General features: G+C 41.9%; 1 protein-coding gene across 2 annotated transcripts in view; it reads right to left on the bottom strand.

Moving 5' to 3' along the window:
• Window positions 1-21,884, bottom strand: part of LOC111953069 (cadherin-13-like) — a 692,508-nt gene that overhangs the window by 319,696 nt on the left and 350,928 nt on the right. For both annotated transcript variants that reach the window (XM_070435180.1, XM_023972160.2), the window contains one exon: window positions 4,239-4,383. In XM_070435180.1, coding sequence (XP_070291281.1) covers window positions 4,239-4,383 — 145 coding nt within the window. The remainder of the gene's footprint in view (window positions 1-4,238; window positions 4,384-21,884) is intronic.

A 21,884-nucleotide genomic window follows, 5' to 3' on the forward strand; every position in this document is an offset into this window, starting at 1 on the left:
TGGAAAAATGGCTATGCTTATTGTGGTTTGGTGTGACCTAACAAAATCGTTTGTAGTGCTTTCGCTGAAAATCCTATTTGAAATCGGACACTTTGGTGGGATTAACAACAAGATTACCTTTAGAATGGTATAAGAAACATGTATGTCTGAGGAATTGTAATTATGAGATTTCTGTTGTTTTGATTTGGGCCTCCTGCACTTTCACTGGCTGTTGTCATATCATCCCGTTACCGGGATTGCAGCCATAATACGTTTTTAAGGAATAGTTTATCTTTATTCGTATGTTTAACACTTTTATCTTTTATCAATGTTTATGATGAGTATTTCTGTTATTTGATGTGGCTCTCTGCACTTTCACCGGATGTTTGTTTGAGACAATGCATTTCTGAACATAACGCGCCAATGTAAACTGAGATTTTGGGATATCAATATGAACTTTATCGAACAAAACATACATGTATTGTGTAACATGAAGTCCTATGAGTGCCATCTGATGAAGATCATCAAAGGTTAGTGATGAATTTAATCGCTATTTCTGACTTTTGTGAGCCCTCTCCTTGGCTGGAAAATGGCTGTATGGTTTTCTGTGACTAGGTGCTGACCTAACATAATCGCAAGGTGTGCTTTCGGCATTAAGCCTTTTTGAAATCAGACACTGTGGTTGGATTAGCGAGAAGTRTATCTTTAAAATGGTGTATAATACTTGTATGTTTGAGGAATTTTAATTCTGAGATTTCTGTTGTTTTGAATTTGGCGCCCTGCAATTTCACTGGCTGTTGGTTAGGTGGGACGCTACCGTCCCACTTGTCCCAGAGAGGTTAAGGAAAAAAATAAGCAAACACGTTTGGTGTTCGCGAAAAGGCATGTAGGAGACTCCCCAAACATATGYAAGAAGGTTCTCTGGTCAGATGAGACTAAAATGTAGCTTTTTGGCCATCAAGTAAAACACTATGTCTGGCGCAAGCGCAACACCTCTCATCACCCCGAGAACATCATCTCCACAGTAAAGCATGGTAATGGCAGCTTCATGCTGTGGGGATGTTTTTCATCGGCAGAGACTGGGAAATTGGTCCGAGTTGAAGGAATGATGGATGACGCTAAATACAGAGAAAGTCTTGAGGGAAACCTGTTTCAGTCTTCCAAAGATTTGAGACTGGGACGGAGGTTCACCTTCCAGCAGGAAAATGAGCCTAAGCATATTGCTAAAACAACACCCGAGTAGTTTAAGGGGAAACATTTAAATGTCTTGGAAGGGCCTAGTCAAAGTCCAGATCTCAATCCAATTGAGAATCTGTGGATTCCTAGGACTGCATTCTGATGAAGTTCATCAAAGGTAAGGAAACATTTATCATGTATTTTCTGGTTTCTGTTGAGTCCAACATGGCGGCTAATTTGGCTATTGTTCTGAGCTCCGTCTCAGATTATTGCATGATTTGCTTTTTCCGTAAAGTTTTTTTGAAATCTGACACAGCGGTTGCATTAAGGAGAGGTATATCTATAATTCCATGTGTATAACTTGTATTATCATCTACATTTATGATGAGTATTTCTGTTGAAACGATGTGGCTATGCACTATCACTGGATGTTTTTGGAACTAGTGAATCTAACGCGCCAATGTAAACTCAGATTTTTTGTTATAAATATGAACTTTATCAAACAAAACATGCATGTATCGTGTAACATGAAGTCCTATGAGTGTCATCTGATGAAGATTATCAAAGGTTAGTGATWKATTTTATCTCTATTTKTGCTTTTGTGACTCTATCTTTGGCTGGGAAGAATGGCTGTGTGTTTTTTGGATTTGGTGGTGATCTAACAGAAATATATGTTGTGTTTTCGCTGTAAAACATTTAAGAAATCGGACACGATGGGTAGATTAACAAGATGTTTATCTTTCATTTGCTCTATTGGACTTGTTAATGTCTGAAAGTTAAAMATTTCAAAAAAATATATATATATTTCCCGCGCTGCCTTTTCAGCGGAATGTTGGGGGGGGTTCAACGTGTGTCCTAGAAAGGTTAATAGTCACAGTGGGTACAACATCTCCTATGAACTTCCTGATAAACTCATTCACCGTATCAGTATACAGTWTGTGTCAATATTATTTTCTGAAGCTACTCTGAACATATCCCAGTCCGCGTGATGAAAACAATCTTGAATCGTGGATTCCGATTGGTCAGACCAGCGTTGAATAGTCCTTACCACGGGTGCTTCCTGTTTGAGTTTCTGCCTATAGAAGGGGAGGAGCAAGATGCAATCGTGGTCCGATTTTACGAATGGAGGGCGTAGGAGGGCCTTATATGCATTCTGGAAGGTAGTATAGAAATGGTKGAGCGTTTTAGCAGCGCGAGTACAACAATCAATATGTTGATAGAATTTCAGGAGCCTTTTCCTTAAATTCGCTTTGTTAAAATCCCCAGCTACAATAAATGCAGCCTCAGGATATGTTGTTTCCAATTTGCATAAAGTCCAGTGAAGTTCTTTGAGGGCCGCCGTGGTGTCCGCTTTGGGGGGATATAGACCTCTGTGGCTATTATTGACGAAAATTATCTCGGGAGATAGTATGGACGGCATTTGATTGTGAGATATTCTAGGTCGGGTGAACAGAAGGACTTGAGTTCCTGTATGTTATCACAGTTACACCATAAGTCGTTAATCATAAAACAAATACCTCCACCCTTCTGCTTCCCGGAGAGATGTTTGTTCCTGTCGGAGCGATATACTGAGAACCCAACTGGCTTTAAAGAGTCAAACAGAGAGTGCCATGTTTCCGTGAAGGAGAGTATGTTACAATCCCTGGTGTCTCTCTGAAAAGCAACTCTCACCTTGAGCTCATCAATTTTATTATCCAGAGATTGGACATTAGTGAGTAAAATACTCGGGAGCGGTGGGTGGTGTGCACGCTTCCTAAGTCGGACCAGAAGAACGTCTCGAGTACCTCTTCTCCGCCGGCGTTGTTTTGGGTCAGCCTCTGGAATAAGTTAAATTGCTCTGGGAAGAGCAAACAAAGGATCCGCTCCAGGGAAGTCGTAATCCTGGAAGTTCTGGTGAGTTACCCTTTTGTGTCGTGCAAACTCACTCTCTCTCTCTCTGTCTTTTTCTCTGTCTCTCACAAACACACACTCTAATTCACACGTGTGCACACATATACACTAATACACACGGACATACATATATGTGCACACACACACACACACACACACACACACACACACACACACACACACACACACACACACACACACACACACACACACACACACACACACACACACACACACACACACACACACACACACACACACACACACACACACATAGTGACAGCTGAGTGAGAGTGTGTGGTAAGGCAGGGTGAGGTGCTCTGTGACTGGTCTAAACCACAGTGTTTGAGATTGCTACAGTAACCAGCCCTGAGAGGGCGAGTAGCAAACGAGGGAGAGGGGCCGAAGCCGGGGATAGCAGAGCAGCAGAGCCCCAGACAGGGCCAGCTGGAGACCACAGAGGAAATGTGATATGGTGGAATGAGTTCAGACCTCTAAGGGCTCTGCTCTCTCTCACTGACTTTCTAATTTCTGCAGCTCATAGAAGTGGAAAGAAGAGAGAGGAGATTTCATCCACTTTCCAAATGGTCTGCTTCCTGTGTTATTCACTGAACAACAAAAAGACAACAATAACCTCGAAAAAAGGAGGAAAGGAATGAAAAGCTCAACTGATGATGTTCACCTTTCTATGGTCACATTGTTTGCCAAAGTGTGTACGAAACACGTGCATTATTCTGACACATTCATGTTTTTTTTCAAAATGTGTCTTAGTGTATGTCTTTCAAAATTGAAGAAGCACTTGAGAACAATTATGTTCTCAAGTACTGAGCACAAATAATCAATATGACAAAGTAATTACTCCAAAATGTTCCTGTCTCTCTTTTGTCCCCTCAGCTGCTTTCACAGAGACCACCATTAATGCAACACTATGAAGTCTAGTCAAAGAATGGTTAATGCTGGCGGTAGCAGACAGTTGATAATGACACTCAATCACCATCTGTATACTAGCTTTCCCTTGACCCAGGGTCGTCTTCAGTAGGAACCAAACATCCCGAAATGGGGAGAGTCTCCAATAACTAGTCCAATAAGAAACACTTGTTTTCTTTTTCCATTGCAAAATGTTGGCAGCAGTGTGCACTAATTAATATTACCCAACATGGCCATAGAAAAGCAGAGAGAGCAGCGTCTCCTACCTGTAGGTGAGCCCTCCAGCACCTCCCCAGCGTAGCGGGTCTCCTTGAAGATGGGCCTGTTGTCATTCTGGTCATTGACATCCACAAGCAGGGTTACAGGACCCTCCACCAGCTTCCCATTCAGGTCTGTCACAGACACCTCCAGCTGCAGTCAGGACACACAAGGGTCAGGACAGGAGTTCAAAGGTCACAAGAGTATTTCACTCATCCAGTTGACATTGCAGGGTTTATGCGGGATGAACACTGGGGTAGATAGACTTGTGAAAGTATAGAGTACCTGATTGCGTGTTAAACACCTGAGAGATTAATGTATGAGAAGAAGAGGTCAATCAAGTGGTTGAAAATGTGTAAAAAAAAGAGTGTATTTTGTATGAACAAGAGTAGTTTATGTATTTATTCTCGGACTCGAACACACACACTTGGCACATAGGTACGTAACACATAAAGCAGTGACTACATTGTTTCCAATGATATTCCACTTAAAGCACTGAAAACTCTATGTAAAAAAAACAGTAAGTGGTGCCAATRTAGTGCTATTCGATTTACCTCTGTTTTCTCTCTCTCTCTCCTTCACAACACTACAGCAGCAGAACATATAATGTAATGAATAGATGGACAGTGATGAAAGTTAACGACTGTAATTTTCACCCAAATGATGTCGCAAGCATTTATCTCCCGCTGAAGTGAAAATGTCACTTAGAGAAAGACTTTGAAACATCAGTCCTAGGCTCTGTGCAGGGGGGGTAATTACGTTGTGTTTTGTTGCCCATGGTCCGCAATTACTCTCAACCAGCAGGAGAGATGAGTGGCTGTTCCTGTTCCTGAATGAAGTGGATGGATCTTGTGTTAGAGACCTGTGCTGCTCTGCCATGTTACCAATGAGAAGACACAATGAGAAGACACAATGAGAAGACACAATGAGAGGACACATTAGGCCTGCTCTCAGATATGAAGAGGTCCTAGTAAGCTCCAAACCACAGGAAGCATCTCAAACTCACTCACCCCACTGGGCGCAAACGTCAGTTCAACATCTAGTTTTGATTTACATTTAGTTGAGTTGTCTGTTGTGAATTTAATGTGAAATCAACAAAACATTTCCCCATGTCATTGGATTTAGGTTAAAAGTTAGGTGAAAAAAAGACAAAATGCCCTTTGGTGATGACTTTTTGCAAATCCAATGACTCTTCAACGTCATAAAAATAATTTTGGGGGGTTGAAATGACGTTGAAACAATGTTGATTCAACCAGTTTTTGCGCAGTGGGACCCCTCACTCACTTCCCAGAATGACTCTAGAGTGTGCTCTCATCAAACTATGGATTCTTTCATTCACCATAGTTATTTATCTCTCCCTATCTTCCCTCTTCACAATGTCCCCTTCTCTCCTTCTATCCTTCTCCACTTCTCTCCCTTCCTAGCTCTTGACACTGTATCAGGTACCTGTGTGATGAAAGGCACTCCCTCCCTCCATCCAGCCTGCTGTCCTGCCTGGTAGCCTGCTGTGCTGCGTGGTCTGCCTGCCTGCCTGCCAGCCTCTATCAGGCTCTGGAGCTCCTGGAGACAGATTGTACATAAGCTCTCAGTGTTGTGGTGCTTACCCTGCCTTCCTCTGCCATACAGCTCCTGGTTTCTCACTGTGATATCTCTTAGTTTAGTCTCTCTCTCTATCTCCCCCTCTCTCTTCCCCCCCCCCCTCTCTCTCTGTAAAAGTGGCTAGGTTGAGGGTAGAGCTTCATTGGCTCATTCTATAAGAAAAGTTGAGAGCCCTCCCCCCACAGGCCCATATCATTTATTTATGTATTCAACATCTCCTTACGCTGCTGTATGGGCCCAGTCTGTCAACCCCTCACCGGCTGGACCTCTCCGGCTTAGCAGAGCACAGGCGAAACAAACAAATTCCAACATCTGACACAAGCAAGCTGATTGAATTACTATGAGTCAGAGTGTGAGCCCCAGCTCTGCTTAGTTAATATACTGTCTGAGATCCAATTTATCATCATGTGTCATACACTTCAACGTTGAAATGAGAAGCCTTAATGTTAATTCTTCTCTACCTGCCCCATAGTTTATATGGAGAGCTACTCAGTATGCTCWTTGTACTCTGCACTGTCTGAAGATATTGTCGGAAGACGTCACGTACCGGTACCTTGAAAGTGTTTAACCCCAGACTGGATCAGTGTCATTTCAACAGATAATGAACATAAGGAGCCGCTCTAAAACTAAAATGAAAAAAATTGAATTAGTGTATGACATCACTTGACATTACAGTCACACAGTCACCTCTGTCCACTGTTTCACACCATCAGAATAACTTATGTACCCGCTTCCTCTCTGCCGTCCAATAGAAATAGCTAACAGGATAATTCCCCTGAGAGTCAGACCCAAGGTATCCATCACAGATAGTGGTTCGGTGGCAGTGCTCTTCTCTTATCTAGCACATGAGCTGCTCCTGCTCCCTTCACTATCAGTAATGCATGACATCTCTGCCCCTCTCTATCACACAGGTCATCCACTCTCCCTCTACCTCTTCTATCTCTCCATCTCCAGTGGTGGGCCCCAGGCCAGGCGCACAAGGCATAATGGTAGTATTGAACAGAAGGTGAAGCGAGAGCGTTAGGGGTTAGAGACCTAATAGCCCTATACATTATCAACTCTTCTCCTCTGTCCTTTCTCCTCGGCTGTGTGGTCGGTGTGGAAGCAGCAGCACAGACTACAGTACAGTAGCAGGGGATTTATGAGGGGGCATTTCCTCTGCCTCTGTCTTCATCAGCAAAACCTACTCCCAACTAATGGTGCTCACATGAGCAAACTCACAATCTCATCTTCTCCAGCAAACCACGTCCCACACAAACACAAACGTTAAAATCATAAATATAGTATATATGTCTGTATATGACCTAGACTCAAAAACACATACCATCTAGTCCTGTGTATCTGATCTGGCTTGCCTGAACCATCAAAAGTCATTCATGTTTCAGTGTTTTGTACCGTAGCATAAGTGTGGTTTAAATATGCCGCCTAACATGACATAAGCGGCTCCTTATGTACACCTTAAAAATGCTAACAAGCAAAACACATAGACTAATCCTGATCATTACACACACACCCACACACACATGCACACACACCAAAAGAACAAAACATGAATAGGGTAACAGCTAAATGAGATAACACAATCATTTAGGGATATTTAGGAACACAAAAGGCTTCCTTTGGAGACAGGGATTTATAAACAMGCCCCCCTGTGAGTCCTATTGATATTATCCTTGACACAAACACACCTCACAGCGTGCCGTGTCTGAGCGATTAAGATAATATTAGCTGTGAGCGAGGCACCTCACATCTGATCTTTGGAGAATGTATGAACAGAGCCATCATCTGATTGGGAGACAAAGGAAGCAGTTTACATAAGCCCGACTTCAAACGCAGGACTGTGCATACTGTATGCAATAACTTTTCAAATGGCACAAACTCACCCCATCAAATAGCTTTGATTTGCCATTCTAACTCATTGACAGTCAACACACACCTCAGCTAAATGACACTGGTTGCCTTGTACTCTTACCTCTGTTGTTTTCAAACATTCAATTTCTTCCAAATGTTTACACCCTGTCAATTGCACTTAATCTCACAGTACACACTCCTGGTGCTGTACAGAGAGAGTTTTAGACAATGTACACAAATTCTATGTACTACAGTGCATTTCTTTACCTCTTTCTTTCTTTGTCCATGTGACTAGAGCTCTGTCTCTGGCGAGGTGAGGTTAGATGAGATGACCCTTCTGGCTGGTGGAAAACCATGTCATGATTCAAGGCTCTCTCATTACAGACCATCCCTGCTTTATCTGTTGATTTATTTCTGAATCAGGGCCAGATGAATGAGAGATACCAGACCAGTGATTTAAGAGATAGCTAAAGAAAGCCACACCGTCCGCTGCCCGTGTGTTTGCACATCCATTATGCATTGTACCTATAAATTCATTATTCATACATACTTTGGGTATCGAATTCACCTCATCGATTTCAGTAGCTTCTACAAATTATCAGGCAGCCATCTTTTGACAAGCATTTGTATTAAACAATAGAACATTTGACCTTACATCAACTGAGATTATTATGTGTAAGTACTTGGAATGAGTACTTGTCTGTAGCCCAGGACCTCTACCCGAGATAATTTAAATTGTGGGTGAAACAAGTCAGCTACAGCAATGCAGTAAGACAGGGCTTTGTATACTGCTGAATAAGTCAAATGCTGTAGAAGACAATAGATAGAAGACAACGACTGAAGTCAGTGACAACATACCTAGCAAAGCTGGGTAATTCACTTCTCAAATCTGTAACTCCTCTCCCTTTCGTTCTCTGATAGACATACCAGCAACTACTTACTATAGGACTATGAAACACATGCACCATCCCCCATAGTCTCACACACGTTCTGTGGAGTCGACTGAATTAGCACTCCCACACGTCCCCATGGCATGCTTAACTAGTATCTCAATGTGGATGAAAGCCTGTGGCCCCAGAGGAATTGAGCACTGGTATGGCATGTGTAGGAGCCTATCTACTTAGAAAAAAGGGTTCCATGTAGAACCCTCTGTGSAGAAGAACACTTTCAAGTTCTAGATAGCACCTTTTTTTCTAACATGTAAGAGCCTGCAGCTCACTCCCAAAGGTCAAAATTAATGAAAGGAGAATTTTCATATACTTAAAATACAGTCATTGAGCATTCTTTGCTAAATCTGCATACATTGCTGAATGACTCATAATGCTCTCGTAAGCATGTGGTGCCCTAAGAAAACGAGCCAAAGGTAGCGAGAGAATTTCACAGTCCAAACTGAAATCAATGGCAGGCACGTTGCCCTAATTTCCCAGTGCCATTCCTGAGAGGGAGGCAGCTAGCTGCTAATGGGAGCCCAGTGGCACTGCATTGCATTCTGTACACAGCTCTGTGCTTGTTAGGAAAATTAGTTAGTGATTTCTATCACTCTAAATATTTCCTAAAGTTTAAAATGTGTGTGTTTTTAAGAGGAGGCAGTGATTTAATTTGGAGGAAAATTACTTATTAAAGGTTGGAAGAATGAGAGAAGATGGGTTTCTCTCACTCTCTGGTTAGAAAATTACACGCAGCGCACATCACTGGCTGTCACAGTCTGCCATTACAGCATGTTTATTAGCTGAGTTTGCCATGCCTTCACAAACTGCAGATATCAGACCACTCACTTCTCCATGCTTATATAATTCTCTTTCCCTTTCTCTCTCTCCCTCTCTATGAGTGGTTAGATATCTTTCTATCTTTATCACTGTAAAGACTAAGAGATCAAATATTTCAAATTGAGCCATAAGAGCTCTCTACTACCCTTCATGGTTGATCAGCCTTCTCTGTCTACCTCCCTCTGAGTGGTTTGCTAGCTCTCTCTCTTACTTTCTCTCTCTCTTACTCAACATTCAAGAGTCAACTCTACCATTTACTAGCCTCACATGCCGTCTGATCTCGCAAGCTTACATGGATGTTCGCTTCATGGTAATAGCGCAGCGGTAATCAGTCTGGTAAATACGAGGCTAACCATTTACTGTAGATTGAATAAAACACAATGGATAATATCTGCTTGAGTCGTGTACCGTTGATAGTTTCCACATTGACGTCTCACAAAAGGGATCGTTCAAACACAGCCTTAGTCCAAAAAAGAACATTGATGAAAACCATTTCACATGCACACACCTGTGAAGAAAAAGTCAGTAACCTTGACATGAGAATGACTGTTACTTTTTAGTAGAGGAAAGGCATTTATTGGGTTCCTTCCCTGAACTACAATAACCACTAAAACAGAATACTAACAGAATACTGAATAAGCATTATCTGACTAACACAGAGGATGAAAGGAGCTATAGACCGCTGCAGAAGCAACCATGCATTGCAAAACTGGAGAGCAACCTGTCCGGTGAAATCCACAAAACATATTGCATCTATCAAACAGTTACATGACCTACAGCAGGGATCATCAACTAGATTCAGCGACTGGTACATTTTTTTCTTGAGCGGATGTTCAGAGGGCCTGAAGATAATTACAAATAATTTGTAGACAGCAAATTGACCGCAAGAACCCCAAACAAATATAATATTTGACTAAAACATAATAATTTCAAACCTTGCTTACATTTGTATACAATCACATATATCTAATCACCTACGCTTAGTTTAATACAGTGACAACTAAAAGATACCAAAAACGATTTAGTCGAATCAACATAAGCTTAATATGATGTGGCTGTCCTTGGTACTGATTTCTGTGTGCGTGTGCTTTCTATCCTAACTTCCTTTCATGTGCAACAATGCGCCAGGCCAGCTAGTTACCATTACTATACTACTACTTCTAACTACATGTTGAACTTCCATTCTCTCAGGCCAGGGGCACAATGTATGAATTTATGGTTGGATCAGAATCACCATTATAATCYTTGGCCAGTACGGACAATTAAGTAAAACCACAATTTTTAATCCCTATCTCCATCCATGGCTATGGCCGATTTTAGCTAGCTAGCCACCTGAGGTCAAGAACACAASGAGATGTAACAATTCAACTTTTTTTTCTGTCAATGACGTTTAGCTTCTGATGTGATTAGTTCAGGATTTGTATTTTTTTGGGGGGGAGGGGTCGAGATGAGGAGGGGGATAATTTAAGATACTCTTTGAACTTTGAAGAGGTGGGTTTCCAGGTGCTTTAGGAAGATGTGCAGGGACTCTGCTGTCCTCGCTTCAGGTGGAAGCTGTTTCCACCATTGCGGTGCCAGGACAGAGAAAAACTTGGACTAGGCTGAGCGGGAGCATTACTCCCGTAGGGGTGGGAGGGCCAAGACACAAGAGATGGCAAAAGGGAGAGCTTGGGTTGGAGTGTCGAGTTTGAGCATAGTCTAAAGGTAGGGAGTGGCAGTTCTTCTTGCTGCTCCGTAGGCAAGCACCATGGTCTGAGCGCACATGCTGATTGGCTATTATTTTATTTAAAAAAATATCAAGGGAGGCCAAATACTCGCTGGCTTCCCTTGCATTCAATGCTACGGGTGGCAACAATGCCATACTCTTTTGGACCAGACAGCATCAGATAGATATGCTACACATACTAAGACAAAGGGGCGCTGTTTCGTTCGCTCGGATGCTTTCTCCGGTGAAATKAATTCAGCCTATTGCGAATTTAAGGACATTTATGGTCATTTTTTAGGGGGAAGCCTTTGGCATCCATGAATACATGCCACTGAGTTTCTCTCTAATCAGTTAATAATGCTACAGAATATTGGCTGCTGACTATGTCGACTCTTTTGGAGAAAAGGCTTGGAGTAGCTTAAAGGCTTGAAGTACCTCAAACAAAAAAAAATCCTGCCTCTTTCCTTTTCCTCTCGCTCTTGCTCACTTGCTCACTCTCTCGCTCTCTCTCTGTCTCTTTTCCTCTCTCAGTATGGACACATCTACTTTGAAACTAAATCCCTGTGAGGGCAGGTAGAGAATGGGTTCATTAGAAATGAGGGACATGTGCTGTGGCTGTGTGTGGCCTGGACCACAGTGGGGCTCTGCTCATTGTGACGGTGAAATAGAGCTGAGTGGGGACTTTATCATTTACCTTAAATATACTCAGAAAGGACTGTATGGAAGTGCTGAAAGAGSCAAGTCAAGCATTAGAAAGTCGCTCCACTTCATCATGTTGAAGATTCACTCTGTATTTAGCTCCTTGTAGGCATTCAAGAGCCTGCCGTGCATTCCTCACATTCCAGAGAGACTGCTCTCCTCTCCTGCAGCTCTGCCTATTTCAMGCTACCTCTACCTCCAACACATCACACCTGCCTCAGTGGACTGGGCTGGCCCTAGCCTTTTGGGGGCCCTAAGCGAGATTTGGTTGGGGTGGCCCCCTACCTTGCATCAAAAAAAATTTGCGGCCCCTCACTTGACGGTGGAGAGACATTTTTCCTGCAATTCTACTTACTTTTCAATAGGGCAGAAAAAGAAAAAAAACTGTTTTACAGTTAATTTCCTGCAAATCTAACCATTTTGCCATGTGGTGGAGATACATTTTAGCAGTTTTAAAAGCCTACAAGAGCGGAAATAAATGTTCAGCTGAAAGACAAATCCCATAGCTTACCCATGATGTTGCACAATGATTTAAGTCATCGTTTTGGTCAAAGTATGATATATTTGGGTTTGAAGTGGTAACTTTTGATAACGTGCTAATACTTTTCAGTCTACGTTTCTTTTCAGGGCTGGGTTTTATTTGAATGTTACCAACCCCCAGCATGGCATTGTTAATTAATCAGAAACACATGCAAAGTTCTTTCTCTTTGTAAGTCGCGACAGAGCTGAGCAATATTATAGATAATCTTTAACAGAGCTGAGCAGCTTTTCGCCATAGCCTACACTTGGCCGCCTGAGCTATGAAGCAAATTAAAACAGGGTGTGAAAACCTCCATGCACCACTTTTTTACCAGCAAATTATCATAATCCATTGGATAATTTGTGAAGTTTCACTTCTGTTTAGCTAGTCTGTATCGAGCAAAGTCATTATAGCCTATCATTTCAGCTGTGAAAACCATGGCATGACCATGGGTTGACTTGGCATTTCTGTAGAGAAGCTGAAAAGCCTGCCAGCAGCCTATCATTGCAATGTCGAAAAACAAATCTCTAGTCCAAACTGCTCAATAGCTAGACTATCCATATTACTAGAGTTTTTTAAATATTCTTTCTATCTATATGGCGGATTTGCGGACGCAATTAATGGAACATCCCAAAACTTTAGAGATAACAAAAGATTGCAAAGTTAAATATACTGGTTTCCCCTATCCATCTGTGGAATAGGTTTCCCTAAATGCTTATGACAAATCCAGCCCCAGCTGTCAGTGCCCTTCTTGTTGTTATTTGTCCACTCCATGTGGAAATCACCACAATGTTCCCACCCTCAATTCGTGAATATGTATTAGCAGCCTGCTTCATTCTTTGGAGGTGGAACCTAAACGGGAATTTTCGCTGTAGGAAAGGAATTATGTTGGAATAGGGGCGGCATTTCCCTCTGGTGGTGCCCTTTAAAGCTACATTCCTACAATTCTACTGTAACGGCCGTCGTCCTCTTCATCTGAGGAGGAGAAGTTTGAAGGATCGGAGGACCAATGCGCAGCGTGGTAAGTGTCCATAACGTTTATTTTAAAATATAAACTGAACACTATGAAATACAAAACAATAAATGTGAACATGAACGAAACCGAAACAGTACCGTGTGGCAACAAACACTCACACGGAAACAAACTCCCACAAAACCCAACAGAAAACAGACTACCTAAATATGGTTCCCAATCAGAGACAACGACAAACACCTGCCTCTGATTGAGAACCATATCAGGCCAAACGAAAACCCCACATAGAAACAGAAAACACAGAACCCACCCAACTCACGTCCTGACCAACACTAAAACAAAGAAAATACAAAAGAACTAGGGTCAGAACGTGACATCTACACATTCTGCGACGGCTTATGCCATGTTATTATTATATCTGAGTGAGAATGACTAACAAAATCAATGGGGGTCCCCTGAAGGTCAGGACCCCTGGGCATGTATTCGGCCATGATTACTACAAGTTCAGATAGCTGGCTAGACTAAATACCAATCAAAAAATGGACATGGCTTATTGTCAGCTAATTGAGTGACATAACAAGAGAAAAACTGCTGATGCACAACCAAATGTACAGTATAAAAATATAAATGTTTTTTGGGGTTGGGGGCACCCTAGCGGCCGGGGGCCCTAAGCGACCACCTATGTCCCTTATGCCTGGAGCGGGCCCTGTCAGTGGACAAACGTATAGGTTAACCTCAACACAGCCACCCCTGYAGACCGAGAGGGAGGGTTTCCTACTTTCCATAAAGCACTACTCTGCTTTTACACTGTCAAATGCAGCAGCAGGGAGAATGTGTGTGACTGGCCAAGTCTTTCAGAAACAAAGGCATGAGAGTGTATGATTGGATATGGGTGTAATAACTAAAAGTGAAGGAGAACATCCAATTGTAAATCCTGGCCAGAGATGTGTTGAATGTAGCCTACAGGGAGAACAGACTGAGAAAAAGCCCAAGTGGCTTGGACACAATTTGAGTTCACACCTCTTCACAGTCTGTTGAAGGAATTTCATAATCCAGTATTGCAGTATCGTACAAAAAAAAGACATCTCTGCTATTAGACAGCAAGCATGTGTGCGTTTTACTCTGTTCTTCTCCGTGCAGAGTCAGGGCTGCTCAGAGCAGCTTTTCACACAGGCCCACTGGGACGGGCTCTAATCCACAATTCCTGTCCACATCTATTGCCTACCTACAAAGCACTAAATATTTGAAAGGGTCAAAAACAAATGTTTTCCTGTCCATGTTTTCTCATTGAATATCTGAGGGACAATGCCAAGAGAGTTGCAGAGAATGGCAGAGTGAGAAAAATAAAGATAGAGCATTCCCAACATGTCCCTTGTGGGAGGATAAACATACTAAATGCAGAGTGAGATATTATAGACTGAGACCTCTGTCTGTTGTCCCTGTTGTCCCTGTACATGATGCCGTTTGCATACACAACATTCTCAATAAATAGCATGTTTATTAACAGATCAGCAACTTTGCAAACACTTTGTATCCAGTAAATCGTTCAATCAATGTTTACATGCTACCACGTTGTCACGCCCTGGCCTTAGTATTATTTGTTTTCTTTATTATTTTTGTTAGGTCAGGGTGTGACATGGGGTATGTGTGTGTTTTGGGTGATTATATGGTATAGGGGGTGTTGGTTYTAGTGTATGGGTTTGTGTTGAGTGTATGTGTCTAGGTATGTCTATGGTTGAGTGTAGGTGTTTAGGAAAGTCTATGGTTACCTGATTTGGTTCTCAATCAGAGACAGCTGGTTAATGTTGTCTCTGATTGGGAGCCATATTTAAGGTAGCCATAGGCTTTAGGTGTTTGTGGGTAATTGTCTATGTTGAACGTTTGTTGCTTTTTGTGTGCACTAACGTTTGTAGCTTCACGGTCGTTTGTTGTTTTGTATAGTTTGTATAAGTGTTTCGTTTCGTGTTCATCTTCGTCGTTCTAATAAAAGAAGATGTATTCATATCCCGCTGCGCCTTGGTCCGTCTCTCCTCCACACGATCGTGACACACGTACTGATTTCCACATAAGCTTAGCCTTGTACATGTCTGTCTGTGAGGAGACTGTACACTGTAATGGCTCGTAAGCCGCCTATTTAATTTCTTCCTGACAGGAGAGGGAGTCATCTGCTCACATAGTGGTGCCACTGTGTTCGGTACTAGGTGGCCAGATAACTTGTGATTAAACTGCCATTGACAATGGTCATTCAAAGGCCTCTTTAATCTTCTCTCTTTCAAAATAGAATCTTTGTGACTCTTTGTTGAAAGAGTCACAAAGGCTTTCCAAGATGTCGCAAGGTAGAGAAATTTCCCACTCCTCTCTCAAGGTATTACTCAACTCCTTTTGAGTGTTATGTGTGATGCCCAGGCTGACTCGCTCATGCCGAATTGCAGTTTCACATGTGAAAATCACCTTTTTTTCTGAATTTATGAAAATAAATAGCTCCTTCCAATTATTGATAAACATGCACCTGTTAAGAAACTGACTGTTAGAACTGTTAAGGCYCCATGGATTGATGAGGAAATTAAACAAATGTATGGTTGAAAGAGATTGGGCAAAAGGAGAGGCTAATAAGTCTGGCTGCACATTTGACACTGACTTGATGCAAATTGAGAAATTATGTGAATAAACTCAACAAAAAGAAGAAGAAACGGTATTATGAAGCCAAGATCAATGATATAAAAACTTTGGAGTACTTAAAATGAAATTATGGGCAGAAAGACAAATTAAACTCCATCTTTCATCAAATCAGATGGCTTAGTCATCACAAAACCTGTTTATGTTGGCAATTATTTTAATGATTACTTCATTGGCAAAGTGGGCAAACTTAGCCAGGAAATGCCAACAATGAACAGTGAGCCTTGTGCTAATGTATAAAAGAATGAAAGAAAAGCATTGCAGGTTTGAATTTTGTAAAGTTAGTGTGGGAGAGTATATTTTTGTTATTGATCAATAATGACAAATCCCCTGGCATGACACATTAGATGGAAAGCTACTGAGGATGGTAGCTGACTGTATAGCCACTCCTATCTGTCATATCTTTCATCTGAACCTAGAGAAAAGTCTTTGTCCTCAGGCCTGGAGGGAAGCCAAAGTCATTTCGCCACCCAAGAGTGGTAAAGCGATCTTTACTAGTTCTAATAGCAGACCTATAAGCTTGCTGGCAGCTCTTAGCAAACTGTTGTGAAAAAATCTGTTTGACCAAATACAATATAATTTCTTTATAAACAAAGTAATAACAGACTTTCAGCATGCTTATGAAGAGGGGCACTCAACATGTACTGCAGTGACACAAATGGCTGATGATTGGTTGAAAGAAATGTATAAATACAAGATTGTGGGAGCTGTACTATTAGACTTCAGTGCAGCATTTGACATGATTGACCATAACCTGTTGTTGAGAAAACGTATGTGTTATGGCTTTTCAAACTCTGCCATATCGTGGATTCAGAGCTATCTATCTAATAGAACTCAGAGGGCTTTCTTTAATGGAAGCTTCTCAAACATGTAAAGTGTGGTGTACGGCAGGGCAGCTCTCTAGGCCCTCTACACTTTTCTATTTTTACCAATGACCTGCCACTGGCATTAAACAAACCATGTGTGTCCATGTACTGTATGCTAATGATTCAACAATATACGCATTAGCAACCACAGCTAACGAAGTCACTGAAACCCTTAACAAAGAGTTGCAGTCTGTTTTGGAATGAGTGGCCAGTAATAAACTGGTCCTGAACATCGCTAACACTAAGAGCATTGTAATTGGTTCAAATCATTCCCTAAGTTTTAGACCTCAGCTGAATCTGGTAATGAATGGTGTGGCTGTTGAACAAGTTGAGGATACTAAATTACGTGCTGTTACCTTAGATTGTAAACTGTCATGGTCAAAAAACATAGATTCAATGGTTGTAAAGATGGGGATAGATTTGTCTGTAATAAAGAGATGCTCTGCTTTTTTGACATCACACTCCACAAAGTAAGTTCTGCAGGGCTTACTTTTATCTTATCTTGATTATTGTCCAGTCATATGGTCAAGTGGTGCAAAGAAAGACCTAGTTAAGTTGTTCCTGGCCCAGAACAGAGTGGCATGTCTTGCTCTGCATTGTAATCAGAGGGCTAATATTAATACTTTGCATGCCAGTCTCTCTTGGCTAAGGGTTGAGGAAAGACTGAATGTGTCACTTCTTGCTTTTATAAGAAGCATTGCATTGGAAATTCCAAATTGTTTGCATAATCAACTTACACACAACACTCACATACACACTTACCACATCAGACATGCCACCAGGGGTCTTTTCATAGTCAAAAGAGAACCATCACGTTCTCACAGTGTCACGCCCTGACCTTAGAGATCCTTTTTATGTCTCTATTTTGGTTTGGTCAGGGTGTGAGTTGGGGTGGGCATTCTATGTTTTGTGTTCTATGTTTTCTATTTCTGTGTGTTTAGCCGGGTGTGGTTCTCAATCAGAGGCAGCTGTCTATCGTTGTCTCTGATTGAGAACCATACTTAGGTAGCCTTTTCCCACCTGTGTTTTGTGGGTAGTTGTTTTCCTGTTTTTGTGTCTGCACCAGACAGAACTGTTTCGGTTTCGTTCGTTCTCTTTGTTGTTTTGTTACTTAGTGTTCAGTTTTCTTAATAAATCATGAACACTTACCACGCTGCGCTTTGGTCCACTTCTTCATGCAATGATGACCGTTACACCCAGAAGCTTGGCTGGTGCGTAAACCCGCAAATTCAGACAAACAAAGAGGTGTAATTGGTATTTTCATTGTCCCCAGGTCCAGAACAAATTCAAGGAAACGTACAGTATTATACAGAGCCATGAGTGCATGGAAGTGAACAGAAAACTTGCTCACTAAAACAAATAAAGCAACACCTCACGGCACAACGTATTGTGTGTATATACTGACATGTATGTGTAACTGATAGATTCCCACACACCATATGTTAATGTTTTTAAATGTAMGTAAATTGTAAAGTATTTTGTCTGTAATGTCTTTTTCGTTAAGTGTCGGATCCTAGTAAGACTAGCTGTCGCCATTGGGGTCTGCTAATGAGGATCCTAATAAATCCAATCAAATGTTGGGAAACCACCTGTCTGAGTTATGTGAAAAAAGTACATGGGAAAACGTGAAACTTCACACCTGTCCGAAAATCACGTTGTTTTTCCCACGTGACATTTTTCAGGTGATTTGTTCACATGAGAAAAATGCTTGTGAAACATCACACGTGTTTGGCCAGTGTAGGCCGTCATTGTAAATAAGAATTTGTTCTTAATTGACTTGCCTAGTTAAATAAAGGTTAAATAAAAATATAAATGAATACATTAATAAGTGATTGGATGGAGAGAGACAAAATCTGAACAAAGTAAAGATGGATCAGATATCACTATTTGGTCCCACCTCTATTTCGAGATGTGCCTGCTAACATTTAGGCAGCTTTATTGTAGAAATAGCCATAAATGCCCACTTCTGTCCCTGTACCTACTGTGCGGTAAATGTCCGTCCATAATCACAGGGCTAAGAGTTTTGGCTCCAGACAATTTATTCCTGAATGTGGTTGAAAGTAGAGCTGTCCTTCCTGGCTCTCAGGCAGACCGAGCATAGTACATTATGGGCCGTGCCACACAGCGGGGGCGACAGAGCGACTGAATTACTGGCAGTAATGCACAAAACATGGCCGAGCGGCGGGGCACTCGCAGCCTAATATATTTATCTGGGCCGTGGGGTGTCCGGGGATTGAACACTTCTTAGTCACATCCAAGAACCAAGGAAGTGGACATTATTTTCTGCACAGAGGAATAACTTATGATAGCAACTTTAGATAGAACCTTTTCATGAGGTAGGAAGTTACATTATTGGTAGATTATAGAAATGGTAGCAGCTCACTAGAGTCTGTGCAAATGATTTCAATTTACAGGAATAAGATCACTGTACAGATTAAGCAGAGGTGTATACTTGTTGGGTCAAATAGGATAAACTGTAGATAAATCTCTGAGACAGTAATTGAAATCAAAGCCTCACTTTGAATAATGAAATAAAAATTACTGTAATAGCAATAGTTTTGCCTGTTCTTGACTGCATTGATGCATAGTGACAACAAATGAATTTGCCATTACGTTAGATAGAACTACCACTACTTTTACCACTACCACTACCACTACCAATAACTTGACCTTACTACCACTATCTTTACCAAGTGAATATGTATGTAGAACAAAAACTTTCCAACTTCAGGTCTCATCTAAATGCGACCAAGTCAAGCATGTTTGTGGCTGAGTAATCGCTGTAGGTAGGTATTTTTGTGGGGTACGAGCAGGTAGAAGTAAGGGGATGGGGTGGTGGAGGGAAAGAGTTGGTGTCCCGGCAGCAGCAGCAGTGTGGGACTTATCTCAGCGACACACACAGAGTAGAAGCACTTAAGGCCTGTTTTCCTGTGTGCAGGTCAGCATAGCCTGCTCCCCAAAACCCAGGAAATTATTGTCCAGCCAAGCAGAAAAGAGGAGTTGGATTTAGACACAGGCACCTTCTGTCTCAAACCATCTCCCCAAAGACAGGCCTAAATGAAGTAGACAACAAACTGTTTACTCCCCCAGCCTCCCTGCATGTCCATGTGTACACTAGCTGACAGGATTGGCCGCTGTCTCCTCCCGTTATCGCACTGCACTGCTCTGTTCTAAGATCTCAGCGACTAAGATTCGTCAGAAAAACCTTCCTTCCTTCAACCTTCCTCCACATCACTTAAAGCGGTGAACTAGCCACTGTGAAAAATACAGATGGGCATCAACTGTAAAAGTTCATTAAACAACACGTTTTTGTATATCAGTCATTGCTGTATGTGGTGTTACGATTCCGCTCAAATCCTGCAGTGTAGATATAAGTGTTGGATCAGTGTAGTGTTGTACGTGCTGGAAAGAAAGTGCATTTAAATATTTCTTTATGACTTTTAGATAAGCCTGCCCATGTATATGTACGTGGCTCTGTGTGTGTGTGTTTCTGTTTGTGAGAATGTGTGTGTGTCAGGATGTGCAAATACACACACACACACACACACACACACACACACACACACACACACACACACACACACACACACACACACACACACACACACACACACACACTGTGGCTGTTGAAACAAGTAGAGACAAAATACTTGCCGGGTCCTAATAAAATACCAAATTACCAAATACACAGTCGTCCACAGAACAACTGGGTGCTTCAATGGCATGTTTCAGTGTTGTTGGCTTGCCTCAAGCGAGCAATAAAAGGGCATTTAGTCTGTCTTGTAGGCTCGTTACAGAGGAAGCTCGCGTCTGGGTTTTCGCTTTGATAAATCCGTAATAGTTTTCAAGCCCCTGCAATGCGACAGCATCAGAGCCCGGTGTAGAGTAGGATCATCTTAATGAATAACAAATTTTTATCATAGTTTCTCAAGGACAAAGGCACATTGTCTATACGAATAGTAGCAGAAAACGGAACAGTCTTTTGGGCCTACAAGGGATCTAAGCCAGCACTGCGTGGCTACATAATATAGCAGGAAAACAGGTGTTATTATAGCATGATGCTCAAAGACCCAAAGTTGCCAAGTTTAATGGCCCCCCCCTTTCCCTTCTCTGATAGAATATGAAAAGCATGATATGGGAGGCCTTCAATAAGAGACAGCCGTGTTTCAGTGCATCTGGTTTTAAAAAGGTACATATCAAATGAGTGTGGGCCCAACTTCTGCCCCCTGGGCATTGCCTGAGGTAGTCAAATGATTAACAACAAATGATTAATGGTTACACCCACGGTTTTCGACAGCTCCCTCCAATCTATCAGAATGGGATAAGAATATGCAACATTTTGTATAAACGCACTAGAAGCGGAGTGTTAGAGGGATATAAATTAGGTTACTCACAACAACCATAGTACCATTTCACAGGAGTTGATACTGTATGCTTTCCAAGCTCTGCTATTTTTCTGACAGGGAGGACTGGAGCACTACAGACCCTGTCGTCAGACTCATAAAACAGTTTGCGATGTTGCTGGAAATAATCCTGGAACCCCTGCGTAATACTGTCTCTTTTAAAAAGTGCTGGTTGCTTCCCACAGCAAATTAAGTGTCACAAAAGGAGACACTCCTGTCGTTGGAAAGTTTCTTCAGGTAGTTGTCTCAAGCAGGGCAAAGCAGATTAATCCTAGAGTAATTGACAACCGGAACAAAGCAAAACAATAGAATAAAAATATTACCTGTGAATCACAAGAACACGGAGCAACAGGTATGATTATTTTCTTATTAAACTCAATTAGAGTAAAATCAAATGTTAATGAGATAATAAATGGAGCGTAACAAAGAGAGAGAGTCAGATTCGAGGATGGAGCCACCTGTCTCTCTGACCATCCTCACCATCACCTGTGGCGACAAGCTCAAGGTTGGTTGGTCAGGAGGAGAGGGATGCAGCTGCTGATTGGTGGGAGATGATGGTCAGGCAGGCAGAGTGTGGAGTGGTAAATAACACACTA

Source organism: Salvelinus sp. IW2-2015, linkage group LG26 (assembly GCF_002910315.2).
Source record: "Salvelinus sp. IW2-2015 linkage group LG26, ASM291031v2, whole genome shotgun sequence".
In the NCBI taxonomy this organism is placed as follows: domain Eukaryota; kingdom Metazoa; phylum Chordata; class Actinopteri; order Salmoniformes; family Salmonidae; genus Salvelinus; species Salvelinus sp. IW2-2015.